At 49.4% G+C, this 18,631-nt stretch overlaps 2 protein-coding genes across 6 annotated transcripts in view; one reads left to right on the top strand and one right to left on the bottom strand.

Moving 5' to 3' along the window:
* The first annotated feature begins 693 nt into the window (after positions 1-693).
* On the top strand, positions 694-6,358 carry FICD (FIC domain protein adenylyltransferase). Of its 3 annotated transcripts, XR_006605759.1 has the most exons (4): positions 694-802; positions 2,247-2,598; positions 3,593-4,846; positions 5,414-6,358. XR_006605759.1 is itself a non-coding variant. In XM_004779079.3 (3 exons), the coding sequence occupies exons 2-3, from the start codon at positions 2,298-2,300 to the stop codon at positions 4,666-4,668; spliced, it is 1,377 nt and encodes a 458-aa protein (XP_004779136.1). In that variant the 5' UTR covers positions 694-802; positions 2,247-2,297; the 3' UTR covers positions 4,669-6,358. The 3 variants fall into 3 exon arrangements, 2 of the variants coding, with proteins under 2 accessions (XP_004779136.1, XP_004779135.1); XM_004779079.3 differs by having other exon boundaries at positions 3,593-6,358; XM_004779078.3 differs by lacking the exon at positions 694-802 and adding an exon at positions 821-1,781 and having other exon boundaries at positions 3,593-6,358.
* The window catches only part of SART3 (spliceosome associated factor 3, U4/U6 recycling protein), a 38,495-nt gene continuing 26,188 nt past the window's right edge, over positions 6,325-18,631 (bottom strand). For 2 of the 3 annotated variants that reach the window (XM_004779076.3, XM_004779077.3), the window contains exons 13-19: positions 16,431-16,543; positions 14,780-14,856; positions 14,087-14,255; positions 11,296-11,750; positions 10,607-10,759; positions 9,572-9,762; positions 7,753-8,822 (exon numbers count right to left, since the gene is read on the bottom strand). In XM_004779076.3, coding sequence (XP_004779133.2) covers positions 8,645-8,822; positions 9,572-9,762; positions 10,607-10,759; positions 11,296-11,750; positions 14,087-14,255; positions 14,780-14,856; positions 16,431-16,543 — 1,336 coding nt within the window. In that variant the 3' untranslated portion in view covers positions 7,753-8,644. Of the gene's footprint in view, positions 6,608-7,752; positions 8,823-9,571; positions 9,763-10,606; positions 10,760-11,295; positions 11,751-14,086; positions 14,256-14,779; positions 14,857-16,430; positions 16,544-18,631 lie in introns of those variants that run through there. The other variant, XR_201260.3, reaches the window with a different exon arrangement.

Here is an 18,631-nt window from a genome sequence, read left to right as displayed (position 1 = left end):
ACAGAGTTTAGGTGACAAAGTCTAGATTGAAGCCAGGGTCTCTCTGCCTCCCATCTAACTGCTCAGCATTTCTGGGATGTCCTGGATGTTGAATTCCAGTATTTGCGAACAAGGATGCAGGTTTCAGCTCTCTGCTTCAAGGGAAAATACCAATCTCTCTGAGAAGCTAAATAAACCAGCCAGTTCCTTCTCGAGTGGATACAAATTAAAAAGTTTGGGAGAAAAAGGGAAAGAGAGGTGAGAAAGAGAGGGAAGGGGGCAAGCGTGGTATCACAGGGTGAAGACTAAGAACAGGAGCTCTGAAGTCAGACAAAAAGGGTGCGGATCATCCATATTTTCCACCTAAGGAAACGGAGGCCCAGGAAAGCGGTCCCGCACAATGAGCAGAAGAACAGCACTTCACGGCAGGTGAAATTGCGAGTTTCCGGTCGCGGAACCTATCGAACCCCCATACAGCCGCCCCGCGGGTTTTCCGCCCGCTACTCCCGCCTGTGGCCGAGCCCTGGCCCTACGGCTACCTATTGGCTGCTGAGTGCACGAGACCAACACAGGAGCCAGCCAATGGGAGTGACCCACGGCGCGTCTTTCCCGGGGAAGCAGACACAGGGGCTAGAACCCGGAAGTGCGGAGCAGAGACAAGTCGGGCAAACCAATCCGCCGCGACGAGGATGGCGAGCCGACCAATTGCGAGTCGCCGGGGGCGGGGCCAGAGGGCTGGCGGCGGAGCAGGGCCTGGGAGCTGGTGGCGGCGGAGCCTCCGAGCGCCTGGAAGGCGGCCGCAGGGGTCGGGCAGCAGCGCGCGGTAGGAGGGGCCGCGCCCCAGGGGCTCGGAAGGGGCAAGCTGGGCAGGGGGCAGCGGGGAAGTGAGGCCTGGGCGGAATTCAGAGGGACCTAAGTCCAGCCACTTCGCCCGTTTGGGCCTCAGTTTCCCCCTTCCTAGCGTAGTGAGGGGTGAGACGTTCTTATCTCCAGCCTCCCCCGCGCAGACCTGGGTCCCTGGAGAACTCCAGCCCTGCCGCGGATCCCGTCCCTCCGGGAGCCTCTCAGAGCACCTGGACGAAGCAGTGACCCATACCCTCTTCTAAAACCCGACAGCATGTCCAGCGTACCCCGGTTAGAGCGCAGACCGGGCTATTTCAGGTGTATCAACGAGCAGGCTCCCTCATTAGACTCCAACCTCATCAGTCATTTTTGGGTCTTGGAGGCCCGGAGCAGGCTGGAGCAGGGGTGCATGGGTCCTGGTTGGAAATAGAGGCTAAGGCCTGGGTGCTCTTCCCAGATGTACTGGGGATGCCATTCATTCATGGCGCTTCTCTTTACTCCCGTGGCCTTCTAGAGATTGACTTACTCTGCTTTAGTTTCTCTTGTCTGTAAAGTGGAGTTGAGGGTAGCTTTCCTTCATAAGGTATTGATGTTTGAGATAATGCATGGCTAGCACTCAGCTTAGTGCTCAGTATACCATAGTTGCCCAATAAATGCTTATTGTTAGCATAATGGTGCTTGCATACCTGACCCCTCCACTCCCACTGCCAGCCCAAAGCACATACCCACTGTCATGTTGGGGGTGAGTGGTGCTTGGACTGCTTGGGCAGGCACTGCCCAAGCTTTCGGTGAGATCCTTTCTGGACAGGTCAGGGAAGGCAGGCTAGAGAAGGGAGCAGCACTGCAGCTAATACCAGGATGTGGGCATGAACTGACAGCCACCATGAGGCAGCAAATCAGGCCACCAAACAGCTGTGTGTATCAAAGACTAGACCTCAGAACCGCTTTGGCCAATCTGGGTATGTGTGCGGTCAGAGACCTGTGGTCAAGGGAGGGGACTTCAGAGCCATGGGTTCCTGAATTCAAATCCTAAGGCTGTCACTTACTCACTGGGCAAGGGGCTTCATCTCTCTGAGCCTGTTTCCTCATGTGGAGAAATGGGATGACTAAAGCCATCAGCTCCTGTTGAAGATTACAAGAGATAGTGTGAGGTCCTTAGTGCTTGGCCCAGGGCCTGGCATACAGTAAATGCTCAGCAAATGTTGAGTGCCTTGGCATTATTTTTCAGAGTCACGGGGCCCTGGAAGTGGCACTTGTCCTCCAGGCTGGCCCCTTCCCATTTATATCCACTTCCTGCTTTGCCCCAACCCCCGGTCATAGTGAAATAGGAGGTGCAGGAGCCTCCAAGCCCCCACTGAATTCAGAAACTTATCTGGAGTGTACCCACTTCCCCTGCCTCATCTACAACTCTTGGTTCCCTGCAGATCGTGTTCTTTGGCACTGAATATGTGCAGGGGGCCCACCCCTGAGTCCAGATGACACTCATGCCGATGGCTTCAGTGATGGCAGTGACTGAACCAAAATGGGTCTCCGTCTGGGGCCGCTTCCTGTGGGTTATGCTGCTGAGCATGGTGCTGGGGTCCCTGCTGGCACTGCTGCTGCCACTGGGAGCCTTAGAAGAGCAGTGTCTAACCGTGCTCAAGGGCTTCTACCTGCTCAGGAGCAAGCTGGACAGGGTGCAGCATGCCGTCACCAAGTGCAGCAGACCATCCACAGAGCTCAGTGTCACCTCCAGGGACCCGGCACTGCTGGTGGCCAAGACCAAGGCCTCTCCAGGTAAGGCAGACCGGACACCGCTCCTCACTTCTTAATTGGTTAGCTGTGTGAAGTGCCTGCAGTGTCCCACGTGCAGGGTACTCAGTGTACAAGATTGCCCCGAGCTCCCAGCCTAGACAGACAGTCGGTTAAGATAATAAGCGTCACTAGCAGTGATGGGGAGATAAGGGAGCATACCAGGTGGGCTCCCTGGAGGGGACGCCTGAGCTGAGACCCCATTGTAAACAGGAAAATGACCCAAAGGAAAAGGCATGGAGGGCAAGTACAACCAGGCGGTGACCAGAGAGTGAAAGAGTCTGAGGATGTGAGGAAAAGCAGCCCCGTGTGTGGCGGACACACAGCGGGTGGAGGGCTGGTGATGGGAGGGCTAGATCTAGAGCAGTTTCTCTCCCTCCACACTCTCCTCTGGGGTGCAATGCAAGATACTGAGCATGATCTCTGGGCTCTACCCACTGGATGGCAGTAGCACACACACCCCCCAGCTGTGACAACCCCCCAAATCTTCAGACACTGCCAGCTGTCCCCTGGCGGGGGGAGGGAATCACCCCTGGTTGAGAACCACTGGGTTAAAAGATTTGAAGAACAGCCCAGAGATGGGGAAACCTCCAGAGCCTAGCATCAGGGGGTAGCTATTAACAGCCTAGGCCTGAGGGGCCAGGGGTCAGGGCCAGCATCACCAGGACTGACACAGGACAGCAGAGAGCAGAGAATACAGGAGAAACACTTAACAGGAGCTGTAGCCACAGCCACTCACTGTGGCACTCAGAGGCAGGGGTCCAGGGAATCCAGGCGGTATCTCTCAGGGCAAAGAATGGCTTTGGGACACACAAAGACCAGCTGTGGGGCACAAATGCATCGAGATGTGTAGCATGGAACGGTGAGCAGAAGGGCTGGAACGAGCACACTGAAGGCCCAGCACAGGGGACAGCTCCCCTGAACATTCTTTGCCCACCCCGCAACCCTCTCTGCCAATGCTTCTCTGGCTCTTTTCTAGCTGCTAAGTTGGAAGCCAAAGCAGCTCTGAACCAAGCCCTGGAGATGAAACGCCAAGGCAAGCGGGAAAAGGCCCACAAGCTCTTCCTGCACGCCCTGAAAATGGACCCAGACTTCGTGGATGCGCTCAACGAGTTTGGCATCTTTTCAGAAGAGGATAAGGACATCATCCAGGCAGATTACTTATACACCAGAGCGTTGACCATATCGCCCTACCATGAGAAAGCACTGGTCAACCGGGACCGGACGCTGCCGCTGGTCGAGGAGATTGACCAGAGGTATTTTAGCATCATTGACAGCAAAGTGAAGAAGGTCATGTCCATCCCCAAGGGCAACTCCGCGCTGCGCCGGGTCATGGAGGAAACTTACTACCATCACATCTACCATACGGTGGCGATCGAGGGCAACACCCTCACCCTCTCAGAAATCAGGCACATCCTAGAGACCCGCTACGCTGTGCCAGGGAAAAGCCTGGAGGAGCAGAACGAAGTCATTGGCATGCATGCAGCCATGACATACATCAACACAACACTAGTCTCCCGCATCGGGTCTGTCACCATCAGCGACGTGCTGGAGATCCATAGGCGGGTGCTGGGTTACGTGGATCCAGTGGAAGCTGGCAGGTTTCGGACGACACAGGTCCTTGTGGGACACCACATCCCTCCCCATCCTCAAGATGTGGAAAAGCAGATGCAGGAGTTCATCCAATGGCTCAACTCCGAGGACGCCATGAATCTGCACCCGGTGGAGTTTGCAGCCTTGGCCCATTATAAACTGGTTTACATCCACCCTTTCATCGACGGCAACGGAAGGACCTCGCGCCTGCTGATGAACCTCATACTGATGCAGGCAGGCTACCCACCCATCACCATCCGCAAGGAGCAGAGGTCTGAGTACTACCATGTACTGGAGGTTGCCAATGAAGGGGACGTGAGGCCATTCATCCGCTTCATTGCCAAGTGTACGGAGACCACTCTGGACACCCTACTCTTTGCCACAACAGAGTACCCGGTGGCACTGCCTGAAGCCAAACCCAACCACTCTGGGTTTAAGGAGACCCTGCCTGTGAAGCCCTAACCCTGGAAATCCTCCCTGGGTGACAAGGGATGTCCCGAGGCAGGGGAAACCTTAGCACTTCTAGAAACCTAATTGTCTCCTAAAGCAAAAGGAGACAGAAAAAGAACTTAAACATTCTTTACCTCCAGATGTTTCAGTTCAGAAAAAGAAACCTAAATTATTAAGCCTTATCTCTAAGGTAATTTATAATTCAGCCCAAGTTATTATTTATTTTCTTCTGTGGGGCTAGTAAATGTTGTGTGGTGTCCGCTGTCTGCATTGGTGGCCCAAAGGAGGCTTTGGGGGCATCAGTGCTGTGTGTGTGTGACCAGAACACAGGTTCTGGAGCAGAATTTGCACTCTTGTGGGGAGAGGCCAGAAGTATGGAAGGAGGTCCAGAAGCCATAGGAGAAACTCCTCCAAGTGCCCTATGACTTGACCTGAGAGGTCAGCACTCTTGGGGAGAACCTGGTCCCGGTTTTGAGAAATGACTGAAAGCTTGCTTCTACAAAGAGATGGGCTTTGTGTCCAATTCTCACTGGTAGAACAAACTTTGGAGAAATGAAATAAAATTAATGTTGACAACATTTCTAGTTAGATACCTTGCTCATTTCAAGGTCTTTGAGTCCTACCTAGTTAGTTCGCAGACTCTAGTACCAGAGGCTGTTAACATTCCCTCATCAAGACTGTTTATCTAATTAAGAATAGGGGAGTGGCCAGTTAGGTTTTCTCTGTGTATAAAATGTTTCTTGCACTTTGTTTGCAGCAACTCAGACCAGACATTTTAGTCTACAAGTCCTCTGCTCTTGTCATGCAACTGAATCCTAGCACAGACCAGGTATTGTACGAGTAGCCAAGTCTGCCCTCACCGACCCTTTGGTGGAACACCTTGTGTAGGTAGATATTCGAGAACACATCTGAGAAAACAGCTGCCACGTCAACACCAAATAAGCCTTTTCAATAATGAATTAGAGGGAGCTGCTAGCAAACCAAGAAAAACCTTCCACCCAGCCAGGAGGTTCCCTTTTGTCACGCAGTCTTCCCCACTTACTGACTCCACACCCACCTCCCCCAGCCCTGGTACTGTCCCGCGTCCCCTAGGGGAAACTGAAGAGATTGCCTTGGAGTAGCCTTATTTTTCTAGCAACTTGTAAAATGATAAAATGTCCCATGTAATGTGGCCAAGTTTCCAAGTCTTCATTCTATGGAAGAAGCCTCCTCTCTACCAGTAGCATGTTGGCCCACGTGCTGAAATGGCCGCTGCTGTGCTGCTCAGACTCCAAATGGCCACAGGCTCCTTTCCCAGCGGCAAAGCATGCTGTCGTGCCCTGGGTCGGCATCAGAATGTGGTGAACACATGCAAAGTCACATCCTGACAGCAAGGAGGTCACTCTTCTGAGGTGGCAGGTGTTTCTATAGTTATTTAACTGTGTAATAGATGCAGAGTAGTTTTCTGAACGATTAAGAAAAGCTGTGTGAAGTGGCCCCAAGGGATATTCAAACCTTTATAAAAAGTATTTTCATACTCGAATGCTGCCATAAAGTCTCTCGGCAACCTGAACTCTCCTATCGTCTTGGTTTTATAAGCACGCCGAGAAAGCCTGACAGAAGTACATGCTTTGTCATAGAGAGAATCGTGCACTTTAGCTCTGTTGTAAAGGAGGTTCTTTTAACAGATTACTGACTCTAATAAAGTATTTTATTACATAAAGGCCTGAGACCCTGCCATCTTATTCAGGCAGTGTTCCCGTCTGTCACAAGGATGAAGGAGGAATCCTCTCGGAACACAAGCCCCATTTGTACTGTGGTACGAGGCGCCCATTTCGACCAGCAGATGAGACAGAACTGTGGGGGGACGCGACCTACCTGCGCTGGCAGGCCTGAAGCACTGGTCTTCTGCTAACATGCCAGTAACGTAAATGGTGTTTCGTGCTTCTCTTTCCCATCAGTTCTTGATTTCCTGGGGAAAACACATAAACCCACTCACATGTTCCTGACAGTCTGTTTCGTGGACCATCCACACCCTGAGCCCAAGTCTGAGTGGGTTCAATTCTGTAATGAGCCTGTGCTGACACAAGAGAGCATGAAATGAGGGCCGAAGACGGGCCAACAGCAAGAGAGCGGAACAGTGAAATAGGCAACGGCAGGAGTGAATCCACGTCAGCCTGGACTAGGGAGGAGATACTCAGGGCTCCTTGGTTGCAGGCCCTGCATGTCCCCCATCCACTCACCTCACCAACAAGCTTCCATGGGGTGGGGGTGGGGGGTTGGGAGGGATTGGTGCCCATTCCAAGGAACACAGGAGGGACCAGGGACACAGCATGCATTCTTCTGGCCACCATGAATTTAATTCACAACTAACACCTAACAAAAAATATTTTGTGAAAAGGAGAGACAAGATGGAGGGGACCTGTGAGATTAAAAGACTTCAGATGTTTATCAATCTACCCTAACTTCCCAGGGTAGGTGGGGGGATGCACTTAAAAAACAGGAAACTAGGAATTTGGATAGTTGAGGACCTTAAGGCATTACTGCTCATGTTTCTAGGAGTAATGACAAAACCATGGCCTGTAGGGCCTTATCTCTTGGAGGCACTCGCTGTAGTCCCTGGTTGGGATGGCTGGCGGGCAGGGGGTGGGGTACTGTGATGTCTGACACAGCCTTCAATGTAACAGGGAGGGCGGGTGCAGCGGAGATGAAGGACCCTGTGCTAGACAGACGCTGAAGCTCAAGGACAGGCACTAGAGTTCCTTTTGCTCTTTTGTCAACACTTTTGGATGACACTTCCAATTTCCCATTAAAAATGTAGTAAAGGCTGATGTACAAAAACTTAAGAAACAGATAAAGTGGGTTGATTTCTAGCACGCATGAAAGCATTTCCTGATTTCTTCTCCCAGAATGTCTTTATAAAAAAGTTGTGTTTCCCTACTGAACTGGCAACATGGCTTTTAAAGCAATAAATATTTGATAAGAGATGAAAGATAAAAAGTAAAGAAAGAAAGAAAACCCTAAGAAAAACTGAAGGGCCAAAATGCAGGAAAATCAAGTTTATAAAACTGAAGACCCAGAACAACTGAAATGATTTAAATCAAAGGGACAATGGGATCTGATGCACAAAAGTTCTATTTCCACATTTGTTAGGTAACACAGTGCACCCATTTCAAAATTGACCCATGTTTGAATGCACATCTGAGTACCATTCAGCAAGAAGCTTTGAAGAGAACTTCAGTTTAATAAACAAAGCTAAGTGGGGAGAATTTAAGTTTGCACTTGACGTGGTATTTAAACAAAACCAAAGGGCTGAAACTCAGTATTTAGACAAAGAACACGATTCACTAATCACTAGGCAAAGAAAATGGTCCAGAGCAGGTGGCACACAGAGTTCCCATATAAAACAAAGTTCACAAGTATTTTGCTTTTAGGAAACATAAAACAGTGGGCTGATGTGTCATTTACAAATACATAATATAAAAACGCACAACCCCCCCCCAACAAAAATCCATCAAATGTTTTTTATGTGACTTCCCCAATCCCCAGCACCCCTTTACTAAAATAGGCCATTCTGGTGAATTACTAGCATCTGCCATTTTGTCTTTTAAAATTAAAAGAGTGACGGGCACATGAGCTGTGCAGACTGTTAAGAGAAGTGTCTTATAAAAGGGGCCAGAGCTGACCAAAAATGTTTGGACAAGTAGGTCTCAAAATGGTGTGTTTGAGTTTCATTTCTGTTTCTCACTCTGTAAGACACAAAAATAGCTTAAGAAACTACACACTGGGCTCAATCCATGGAGTGACCACTTTCCTCCCCTTGCCCTCAATATGAGGGAGCACTTCAAGCCTCTTTCCTTGGACACCCTCATCCCTTTCTGTCTAACCCCGAGGAAAATACACAGGAGGGGTGCTGCCCCGGGCCCTTCCATACCCAGAGTACAGCTGGGTGCCGGCTGCTCTTCCTGGCCAGCGTGCAGTAAGGCATTTCCCTTCTCCAGAGTCCCATTCACTTTCTCAGAAGCAACTTGGCAAAATCGGCATTGGACATCTTGGGTGCCTCAGTGGCTGCTGAGGTGGTGACCGCTGGCTGTGGAGCAGGGCCGTTCTCGGCCTGGGCAACTGTCACACTTGGGCGCTGCAGGGCACGAGGCAGCAGGGAGAGCTGGGTTCTCCCCTTCCCCCGCCTGGAAGAACAAACACTGGATGTATCCTTGCAAAGCAACCACTCGTGGTCCCTGCTTCATTTGCAAAAATAAGCGAGGATGGTCTTCAATAACCCAAAGTTACAAAGTGAAGACCATACGTTCTGGGCTCACTTCTATAGTTTATTAGTAGTAGAGAAATTTCTCAGAGCACGTAAAGTATAAAGTTAATAGGTGAAGGGTGAAAACCAGAGAGGGAAGATGATTCCTGTCCTCTGTAACTTTGACTAACAGGCAAAACCCAGTTTAATAAACTGCCTTTTTCACAATTTGGGGAAAGACCAACCCTGTGCAACAGTCACATGTAGGCTAGATAAAAACACTATCCTCTTTCAGACCTCACCAAACCACCTCACGATTTTGCTGTCTCCTTCCAACCAGGTGAAAAGCCAGGTCTGTGGTTACAGCCAGAGTGCAGATTACTGCAGCAAGCACACAGCCGTCAGGTTCAGAATCCACACATACGGATTCTACCGCCAAAGGAGACTAAAATAATCACTGCCTAGAAACCAAATGACCTCAGATAAACCACACCTGTAAACCGGCAAACACTAGGAAAGGTTCCACTTCCGGGCTTGCGCTCTGCGTGGACCCGCTCTAGGGAATGGCAGTAAGCATCCGCAGAGCAGCAGGCCCTGGCTTCCCGCCCCAGCTCGCTGTACTGGCAGCAAACGAATCCACCGTGGTGCTGGCCAGGGCCGAGCGCATGCAGGGAACACGCACACACTTACGCTCCGTAAATCTGCCGCGGCACCATGGCACCACCTGGAGCTTTCCTTGCCTCTGGCTTCTCTGGAACCTTCCTCTGAGGGGGATTGCTGATGGCCACTTTGATGACATTCTCTTTGATAGTCATACCGTCCATCTTCAGTACAGCCTGTGATGCCTGGGACTCATTTTCATACTCCACATAGGCCAGGCCCTGAAAGAGGCAAGATCCAGAATCAGATCAGGCACAGGTGAGCCAGGACCCAACTTCCTGCCTCAGTCCAGAAGCCAGTACTGGCCAGGCACCCAGACATCAGGTTCCCTTCTCCACCACCATCCTTCGTCTATAGGTTTATGCACTGGCCCTACTCTTCCTCCGTTTCTGCAACTGACTGTAACTTCAGATAACCTTTGTGAGGTCAGCATACCTTGTGCTTGCCCCAGAAAAAAAAAAAAAGGGAAAATATACAAAAAATTAAAAAGGAACAACAGGGAGGGAGGGAGAGACAGACCAGTATAAATCCAGCAAGAGCAAATGAATGAGGCGGCTGGACACAGGGTGAGTTCTCATGTCTGGGCCTTGGCCGCTCCTTACTTCATCCTCCTCAACTCTCCAGCAGCCCTCTGGGGGCTGGGGGGAAGACAGGTAACCCAAGCTCGTGCCTAAACAACTAGTCAGAATGTGGCATGAGACCATCTCACAGGACGCCGAGGGGAGCTAGGGGCAGACAGGATGGGGTCTTGGCCTGGAGGAGGTGCCTGCAGGCCTGGTGAAGAGGCAAGTCTGGGCAGAAGGGCGCACCCAGCCAGGGGTCTGCACTGTGACCCCTGTTACTCATGGGAAGTTTTCTTTCCCCCAATGCCCTGCTCTTTTCAGTATAATTAGCTAGAAACAGGCTAATCTGACTCCAAATGCAAGTAGAGCCAAGTGTCCCTATTGTTAACCTGTCTGTTTCTCAGCAAAAGAGGAACCCACTCAGAACCTAGTAACCCGAACAGATGGACAACTAGGTTTGCCCAAGCCTCGGGAAGCTAACACTGTCTGCGCAGACACTGACCTTCGGTTTCCCTGCCCGGTTTGTAACCAGCCTGATGTCCTTCACAGTGCCATGAGCCTTACAGATTTCTTCTAGTTCCTCTTTGGTGCAGGAAAAAGGCAGGCCCGAGACAAACAGCTTGTGTTTCTCCAGGGCGGTGCTATACCTGAACACCTACAGGAAGAAGGGAAGGAAAGAGTCAAACTCCCACAGCCCAACCCAGTGCACCATACTGTAGCCGGTACCAGACGTGGCCACAGGCTTCGCCCCAATCGGAGACCAGAGCTGACTCTGGGTGCTGTGAACTGTTAATGGGGTCACCCTGGGCAGGTAACTTAACCTCTCAAAGCCCCCACTCCCTCCCCGGACATGTGGCAGGAATGAAAGCCGCTATTCTGAGTTGGGGTGAAGATCCGACAAGGTAAATAGTAAATACTCTGCATGGCCCTTGCCACTTTGCAACATTCAGTGGCAAGTAGCCATCATTACAATTTCTAATTTTCTCATCATTTGTCAACTAGCATGAGCTCGAAGTGACCAAGCTGTGAGTCAGGGCTTACCTACCCAGCTCAGAAGAGACCCTGGTTAAAGTCTAGCTCTTAACGGACTATAGGCATCCCGCATAAATTCTAAATGTTAGCTGCAGGAGGCAAAGAGCGTTCAGTCTATCCACGGCAACCCAACATGGAAGGTGTTTTCTGCAGACCCACCTTGAAATCAGGATTTTTGCTCTTATCCACACAGGGGGAAACAAACATCGGCCTCCCTTCCACAGTCTTCCGGTCCAATTGCAGCGCCTGCAGGGCGGACTTCTCCTCTTTAAACTCCACATAGCAGTAGCCTCGGAAATCGCCCCGGTTGCTGAAGATTGGGCGGATCTCCGCCACCTCCCCACAGGCCTCAAAGAGCGGCCGGAGCTTCACGTCCGGCTCGCCCAGGCTGTAGGGCAGGTTGCTGACGAAGACGGTGATGCTGTCCTTGCTGCTGTCATGGGGCACCTTGGGCATGTCCCTCTTCAGGGCGGCCGCCCTCTCCTTCTGCTTGGAGGGGGGGTCGACGTCTACAGGCGCACTCTTCCCAAAGAGGCCAGTTTCTGCCTCTAGGTCCTGTGCTTCCCCGGCTGGAGGAGTGCTGTTCTCCACCTTCCTGCGTTTGGAAGGCTGCTCTACACGGTGAAGGAAGAAAAGCAGCAATGTGGATAAACTGCTAATTCTCCTCGGTAAGGGGCTCTATGCGCGCCCGCCCCACAGTGCGAGAGCAGGCCTGCCCCCCCACCCCCGGTCTCTGAGCCCAGCACGGACCACACCCTCTGTTGAGTCCTGCCTGACCCACTCAGCTCGTCCTCTGACTTTCTGGGCCCCAGGTACACTGATGTAAGTGGACTAAATCAAGGGAGGTAGTAACACAAGTCCCAGCTATCCACTCTTAATTGCACAGTGGACTCCTGAACAACAGGGCTTGAACTGCACAGGTGCACTTACATGTGGACTGTTTTGAATAAATACAATCTGTATTTTCTCTCCCTTGTGATTTTTGCAACAGCGTTTCCTTGACTCTAGCCTTACTATAAGCAGACGTACAGAACACGTAAAAACATAAAATGTTAGTCAACTGTTTGTTTACATTATCCTGCTAAGGCTCCCAGTCAACGTAGGCTATCAGCAGTTAAGTGTCTGGAGAATCAAAAGGTAAACATGGCTAAACATGGATTTTTGACTGAGTAGGGGGTCAGTACCCCTAAGCCCCAAGGTTCAAGGGTCAATTGCATAAAAGGTCAGCAGGTCTCAAAGTTCAGATGGCAAATTCTAGTTCTGCTCTCCTAGAAAGCCTGGGGTAGCAGGAGAGGGATGGAGCCTGGGGACTTAAAGGGTTTTTTTTGTTGTTGTTGTTGTTTTAAGATTTTAATTATTTATTTGAGAAAGCCAGAGAAAGCATGTGCAGGCATTTGAGAGCGGGGGAGAGGCAGAGGGAGAGGGAAAGCACCTCAAGCAGACTCCGCACTAAGCAAGGACCCCAACATGGGGCTCAATCCTGCAACCCTGAGATCATGACCTGGGCTGAAACCAACAGTTGGACACTTAACCAACTGAATCCCCAGGCGCCCCTGGGGACAGCATTTAAACAGGCACCTAGGTAACTCTGACGTATGCACTCCACAGGCCACACCCTGCAAAATCCTGTAATTCCTCTACATTCACTGTTGTCTTATGTCCTTCAGCAGAGTGGAGTAACATTCTACACCTACCCATCTGCCCCACGGTCTGCAGAGGGTCAGTACTGAAAGCCAGCTGCATTGGACCCACTTTCAGATCTTTCCCTCAATTCCCCACTGTTTTCCTAATGAAGTCTAACCAGTGCACACCACCCCACCTACCCCAGCACAGAGCCCTCAGCATGCACCAGGGCTCTAACAAACTCATTTGCTGCTCAGGGAAAATTCCAGGGTGTTCTGTGCCTCAGGCATTGCTGACAGTGGCGTTCTGGCTTATCCTTCCCTTCCTTTGCACTTGACAGTCACCCACTCCCAGCTCCAGATGCTGAGGTGCATGAAGTCTTTCCTGCAGGGAGCTGACCCACCAGAGCCTCCTTTGGCCGCCACCAGTAATCCAGGCTGTCCTCCCCCATGACCCTGATCATATGCTAATGCGGTCACACGTCACATCTACCTTGCCCATGGGGCGCCTGGGTGGCTCAGTGGGTTAAGCCTCTGCCTTCAGCTCAGGTCATGATCCCGGGGTCCTGGGATCGAGCCCCACATCGAGCTCTCTGCTCAGCAGGGAGCCTGTTTCCCCCTCTCTCTGCCTGCCTCCCTGCCTAGTCTCTCTCTCAAATAAATAAATAAATTTTTAAAAAAACCAAAAGAACCCACATCTGCCTTCCCCTGCAGCCCTGAAGACCAGCGAGCTACCCAGCCACGGTCATTAAAAGGTGCACAAGAACGGCCCCTCTGGCTGATACCTCTGTACTAGGAAAACACCTGCAGTCCTTGAATGTCCACAAATAATGCTTTCCCTTGCCGGATGTTCCTGACCCACACCTGCCCACCCCTGAAATGGCAGAGGCAAGAGAAGCCCCAGCTGGAAACTCCACCAAGTCAAAACCACCTGGTGTGCTGAGCAAGGCAGGTGTGTGCGCAGGCTGCAGTGTGGGATGCTGGAACCTGAGTGGATGAAAGGCAGGGCCAGCCAGGCTGTGGGAGCCTGAGCAGGGTGAAGGGGCACCACACAGGAGGCGGGTGGAGGGGGCAATGGCACTGTGGACGGAGTGGAGCCTAGGTAGATGGGCGGGAGCTGCTACAGGGCAGTGCCAGGAGGATGGCAGGGAACCCGAGCAGGGGGAAGATGACGCCCATGTGGATGACAGGCAGAGAAAGGAAGGGAGACGGGGCACTGTGTGAGCAACTCATTCTCAGCTGGTTCAAGACAGAAGTTTTCTGTACAGTGTCTGTAACTCCTCTGGAAGTTAAAGACGTTCCCAAATAACATTTCCAGAAAGCTCTACCTTCTTCATCATCTCCCCACTCCTTCTCATCATCTTCTTCTGCTTTGCGCTTGTCTGCACCTCTGGTCTTTTTCTTCTTTTTCAATGCTTTCTTCTCGGCCCGTGCCCTTTTCCGCTGTTCGGCCTTTTCTTCCTCTTGCTGGGCGAAGGCTGCTTCCTTCTCTGCAGCCTGGGAAGATGGGAACATTGGACGCATCACTAGGACACAGTGACTGCGGAAACTCTACGGGCCCATGACGAGCAGTGAGGAAAGGGGATGCAGGGAGTGGAAATTCACTACCCCAGAGAAAGGAGAGGTCATGAGGAAGAGGAAGAGGAGGACAGCATGTTCACAACTTTCCCTGCCAGGGCTTATTCAGGCTTCTTGGGTTTCCCTATCTCACATCTACAGAATGTTCTGTAACATCCCCAGTAATTACTCACCAAAAGAAAGGAAACAAAGTATAAAACTGGGGCTCTGATTAATTTGGATGTGTTTACCTTCCATTCACAGGGCTGAGTGAGGCTCCATTCTTAACTTTTCCATCTACATTCCAGTGAACTTTAGGTCCCAAACTCCCCAACTATATAAGTATTTCATGAATACTCCCTGAGGAAAAGATACTTCTTAGGAAGACCTCAGAGGTTCTGACAAACATTCATACCACACACAAAGTAGGTAGCAGAGCTTCAAAACCTGAATAGCATTGTTACCTTAATTCTCTGCTCATTAACACGAGCTAGTCGAGTTTCGGTTTTCTGAACAGCTATATCCCAATCTTCTAGGGTACCTTGACAGAAACAGAAGCAAACCATCATGTTTTAGAATTTTAAAGGATAGAATAGAAAATTTTCTTAATTCCCCACCACCACAAGAGAGCTCCCCCATGAGGAATAAGAACTGTAGAGCTCGCTCCCCACTTCCAGATTTCCTTACTGTGGGCTTGAACTTTTTAGAATTTGAACAGCTCTTCTAGATGTGTGTGTGTGTGTGTGTGTGTGTGTTTTCAAAAAACATTTTATTTATCTGAAAGAGAAAGAAGAGACAAAGCATGAGCGGAGGGAGGGAAAGGGGCAGAGTGAGTGGGAAAAGTAGACTCCCTGCTGAGCAGGGGGAATGTGGGGCTTGATCCCAGGACTCCAGGATCGTGTCCTGAGCTGAAGGCAAACGGCAGCCTTCTAACCAACTAAGCCACCCTAGCACCCCTCTCTAGGTGTATTTAAAACATCCCTTCTCCTGGGGCACCTGGGTGGCTCAGTCAGTGGAGAAGCCAACTCTTAATTTCACCTCAGGTCATGATCTCAGGGTTCTGGGATTGAGCCCTGTGTATCTCCCTCTGCCCCTCCCCACACTCTCCACTCAAGCGTGTTCCCCGTGTGCTCATGTTCTCCCTCTAATCTTAGGAAAAAAAAAAATCCCTTTTTTTTAAATGACCTGAAAACCAGAATATGATGTTATTCTCATTAGCTAAGATTATGAAGACATTCTCATATAAAATGTACAAGCATGACATGTATAAGACTGAAGAGTTTTAAAAGCTGCTCAAATGATAAATGTTGGGTTTTTTTTTTTTTTTAAGATTTTATTTATTTGACAAACAGAGATCACAAGTAGGCAGAGAGGCAGGCGAGGGGCGGGGAGGCGGCGGGGCGCAGGCGGGGGGGGGGCGGGGGGGAGGCGGGCAGGCTCCCTGCTGAGCAGAGAGCCTGATGTGGGGCTGGATCCCAGGACCCTGGGATCATGATCTGAGCTGAAGGCAGAGGCTTTAACCCACCGAGCAACCCAGGTGCCCCTGGGGTGTTTTTTAATTTGCTATTGTTACTTGAGTGTTTTACTTCCAGTTCTGAGGAGTTCAAACCCCAAATCTAGATCAATGCCTATGGATAAATTCACTATTTCCCTATTGAGAACTTAATACCGAGGTTCTAAACTTTATAAAGGACACAACATGACCAAAGCCCATGTTTAGCCCTCTGCCTCTCAGCATGCCTTTGGTGTCCATGACACTGTGCTACAGCAGATTCTCAGCTACAGCAATCTGGATCCCCAGGCAACAAGTCTGGAGACATTTCTGTCATGACTGGGAGCAAGGGAAGGGTGCTACTGGTACCTAGCGAGTAGACAGAACAGCATCCACCACAAAGAACCAAGAGAACCCTGCACAGGAACATCACAGAGAGCCCTCCTGCATTCGGAGACTCTGAGGAGAGGGCAAGGGGACGTGGGCTCCCATGACAGTCTAATCACCAAGCACCACTTGAGTGGCTATACCATATGCAGTCTGTCCTCACAAACTATAGTCTTAAGACAAGAGGGCGCATGGGACAGACGCCAAGCCAACATCAGAGAGCTGAGGGTCCCCACCTTCTGTCCTCTCCATGGTGAGCAACACTTCACAGACGTGCTCTGGGTAGTCACTGGTGCACTGGACTGCCCGGTGCAGGGCCTTCCGACAGTGCTGGGTGTCACCGTGTGCCCTAGGACAGAAAACAAACCATTGCTGCCACCAGGACACAAAGCAGAAGGCACGCAAAGGGAGGCGCCATCTTCTCACAGGTAGTGTCACAAGATCAGAAGCTCTGCAGCAACTCTGGCTTCCCAAATTATCCACAGCTCTTTGTACTACGCCACTTGAAATGTTTTCTCCTCTTTCCTCCAGTCAAAACTAAGGCTTTCTTCTAAGTTATTCTTTCCATTAGCAAGAAGATGCTGCTAGAAAATGCACCTGGGACAGTAGTCTGAGACCAGGAGTCCAGCCTTTATAGCACTGGCACCTGCAACACAGGTGGGGGAATCCAAGAATGCAACACTAACTTGATAACTTGGGAGAAATTCTAGAAGGCCATCCTATCCAAGGGGAGAATCACCAATCCAGAGGACAGTCAGATTTCATGCCCAGAGTTACACAATGTGATTCACACATGGAAAGATACACTGCTCATCACAGTAATTAAAAACTATGTTTTCTTTCAACAGTTACAAAAACACTATGTTCCCATTTCTATTTTAAAAAACTTAAAAATACACTTTTATGTGTATTTTTATATTTATATAAATGTATGTATATTTTATATTTATTATAAATATATATTAGAATACTGGGGAAAAAAATTACACCAGCAGTTTTCAAAGTAGAATCCATGTACCACTAAAGGTCTCTTAAGACCCTTTCAGGCGATCTGCAAAGTCAAAACTACTTTATTATTGAACACTGACTTTTTCACTGTGTTGACATCTGCACTGATGGTGCAAAAGCTACGGTGGCCCCTGTCACAAATCGAGGCTGAGCACATATTTCTCACATTTTGTGCGACAGAAGTAGATGTGCTTTATGTGAACATTTAAAGCACTTTCTCTGCACACCAAAGTACAATGGTCATCACAAAGAAAAGCCTATCTTTCTGTTTGGGGTGTAAACTGTACTAGTTTGTTTTTTCATGGAACACCATTTTTACTTGAGAAAACAGCTCAGCGGCAAAAATAGTGGTACGTAGACCTGAGTATTTGGCAGACATTTTTGAAAATTAATGAAGAAGTCTGTCACTTCAAAAAAACCCCTGGCCATATTTGTTGCCATGATAAAATGGCAGCTTTTAAGTGAAAATCAGAATTTTGGAAAATCTGTATCTGCCACTTTCAGTTTGACAGCTTCCTACTTTAAAAGACTTTTCTATTAGGGCACCTACCTGGGTGGCTCAGTGGGTTGAGCGTCTGACTCTTGGTTTCAGCTCAGATCAGGGTCTTGGGAGTCGTGGGATTGAGCCCCCCACCCCTTCCTCAGTCAGGCTCCATGCTCCATGGGGAGTCAGCCTGAGATTCTCTTTCTTACTCTCCCTTTGCACCTCACGCTTGCATATGCACATTCTCTCATAAATAAATTTAAAAAAAAAAAAAACTTTTCTAAGATCACTGAGGATATGAACAAATATAATTTGTTAAATAATGCATGATGAAATGTGTCCATACTGGGAAGAGCTACATGACTTAGTGAATGAGTATTCTCCAAATGGAACAATGGCTGTCACAGAATTGTGTGTAGGTAAAAGGTCTATTGAAAGTACAAAGAAATTCAATGTTAAATGGTTTCAGATTCCACACTGCAACTATTTAAGAAACAACCACTTGCTAATTTTGCTCTAGTATGAAAGAATATCCACAATTATCTGGGAAGGTGAAATACCCCTTTCTTCTAACCTCCTACACGTACGTATGAAGCCAAATTTTCCTCTTATTTTTCAATGAGAATTCACAACAGTGAATGCAGAAACAGACATCAGAATCCAGCTATCTTCCAAGCCAGACTAAGGACACTTGCAAAGATAACAAAACCATGCCACTTTTCTCCCTAAATTATTTTCGGGTTTGGAAAACATTTTTCATAAAAAATATATTCTTTATGTTAAATGTAATCAATTTATTATTTCGACAAATAACTTTTCATTTCTCAGTTTTCTAATATGCTGATATTGATATTTAATAATATTTGTCAGCATTTCTAATATGGTAATATTAAACATATATGATTCGCATGAACAAAAGCTTCTCAGGATTCTCAAATTTTAAGA

The sequence above is a fragment of the Mustela putorius genome, unplaced genomic scaffold (assembly GCF_011764305.1).
Source record: "Mustela putorius furo isolate JIRA1106 unplaced genomic scaffold, ASM1176430v1.1 tig00000193_pilon_pilon_pilon, whole genome shotgun sequence".
NCBI lineage: Eukaryota > Metazoa > Chordata > Mammalia > Carnivora > Mustelidae > Mustela > Mustela putorius.
This window is presented reverse-complemented; position numbering and strand designations above follow the sequence as displayed.

Bases quoted from the DNA above. Each gene is read 5' to 3' on its own strand.
- FICD (XM_004779079.3), top strand. From the start codon at position 2,298: ATGACACTCATGCCGATGGCTTCAGTGATGGCAGTGACTGAACCAAAA. The intron at 2,599-3,592 runs GTAAGGCAGACC...GCTCTTTTCTAG, and splicing joins CAAGACCAAGGCCTCTCCAG to CTGCTAAGTTGGAAGCCAAA.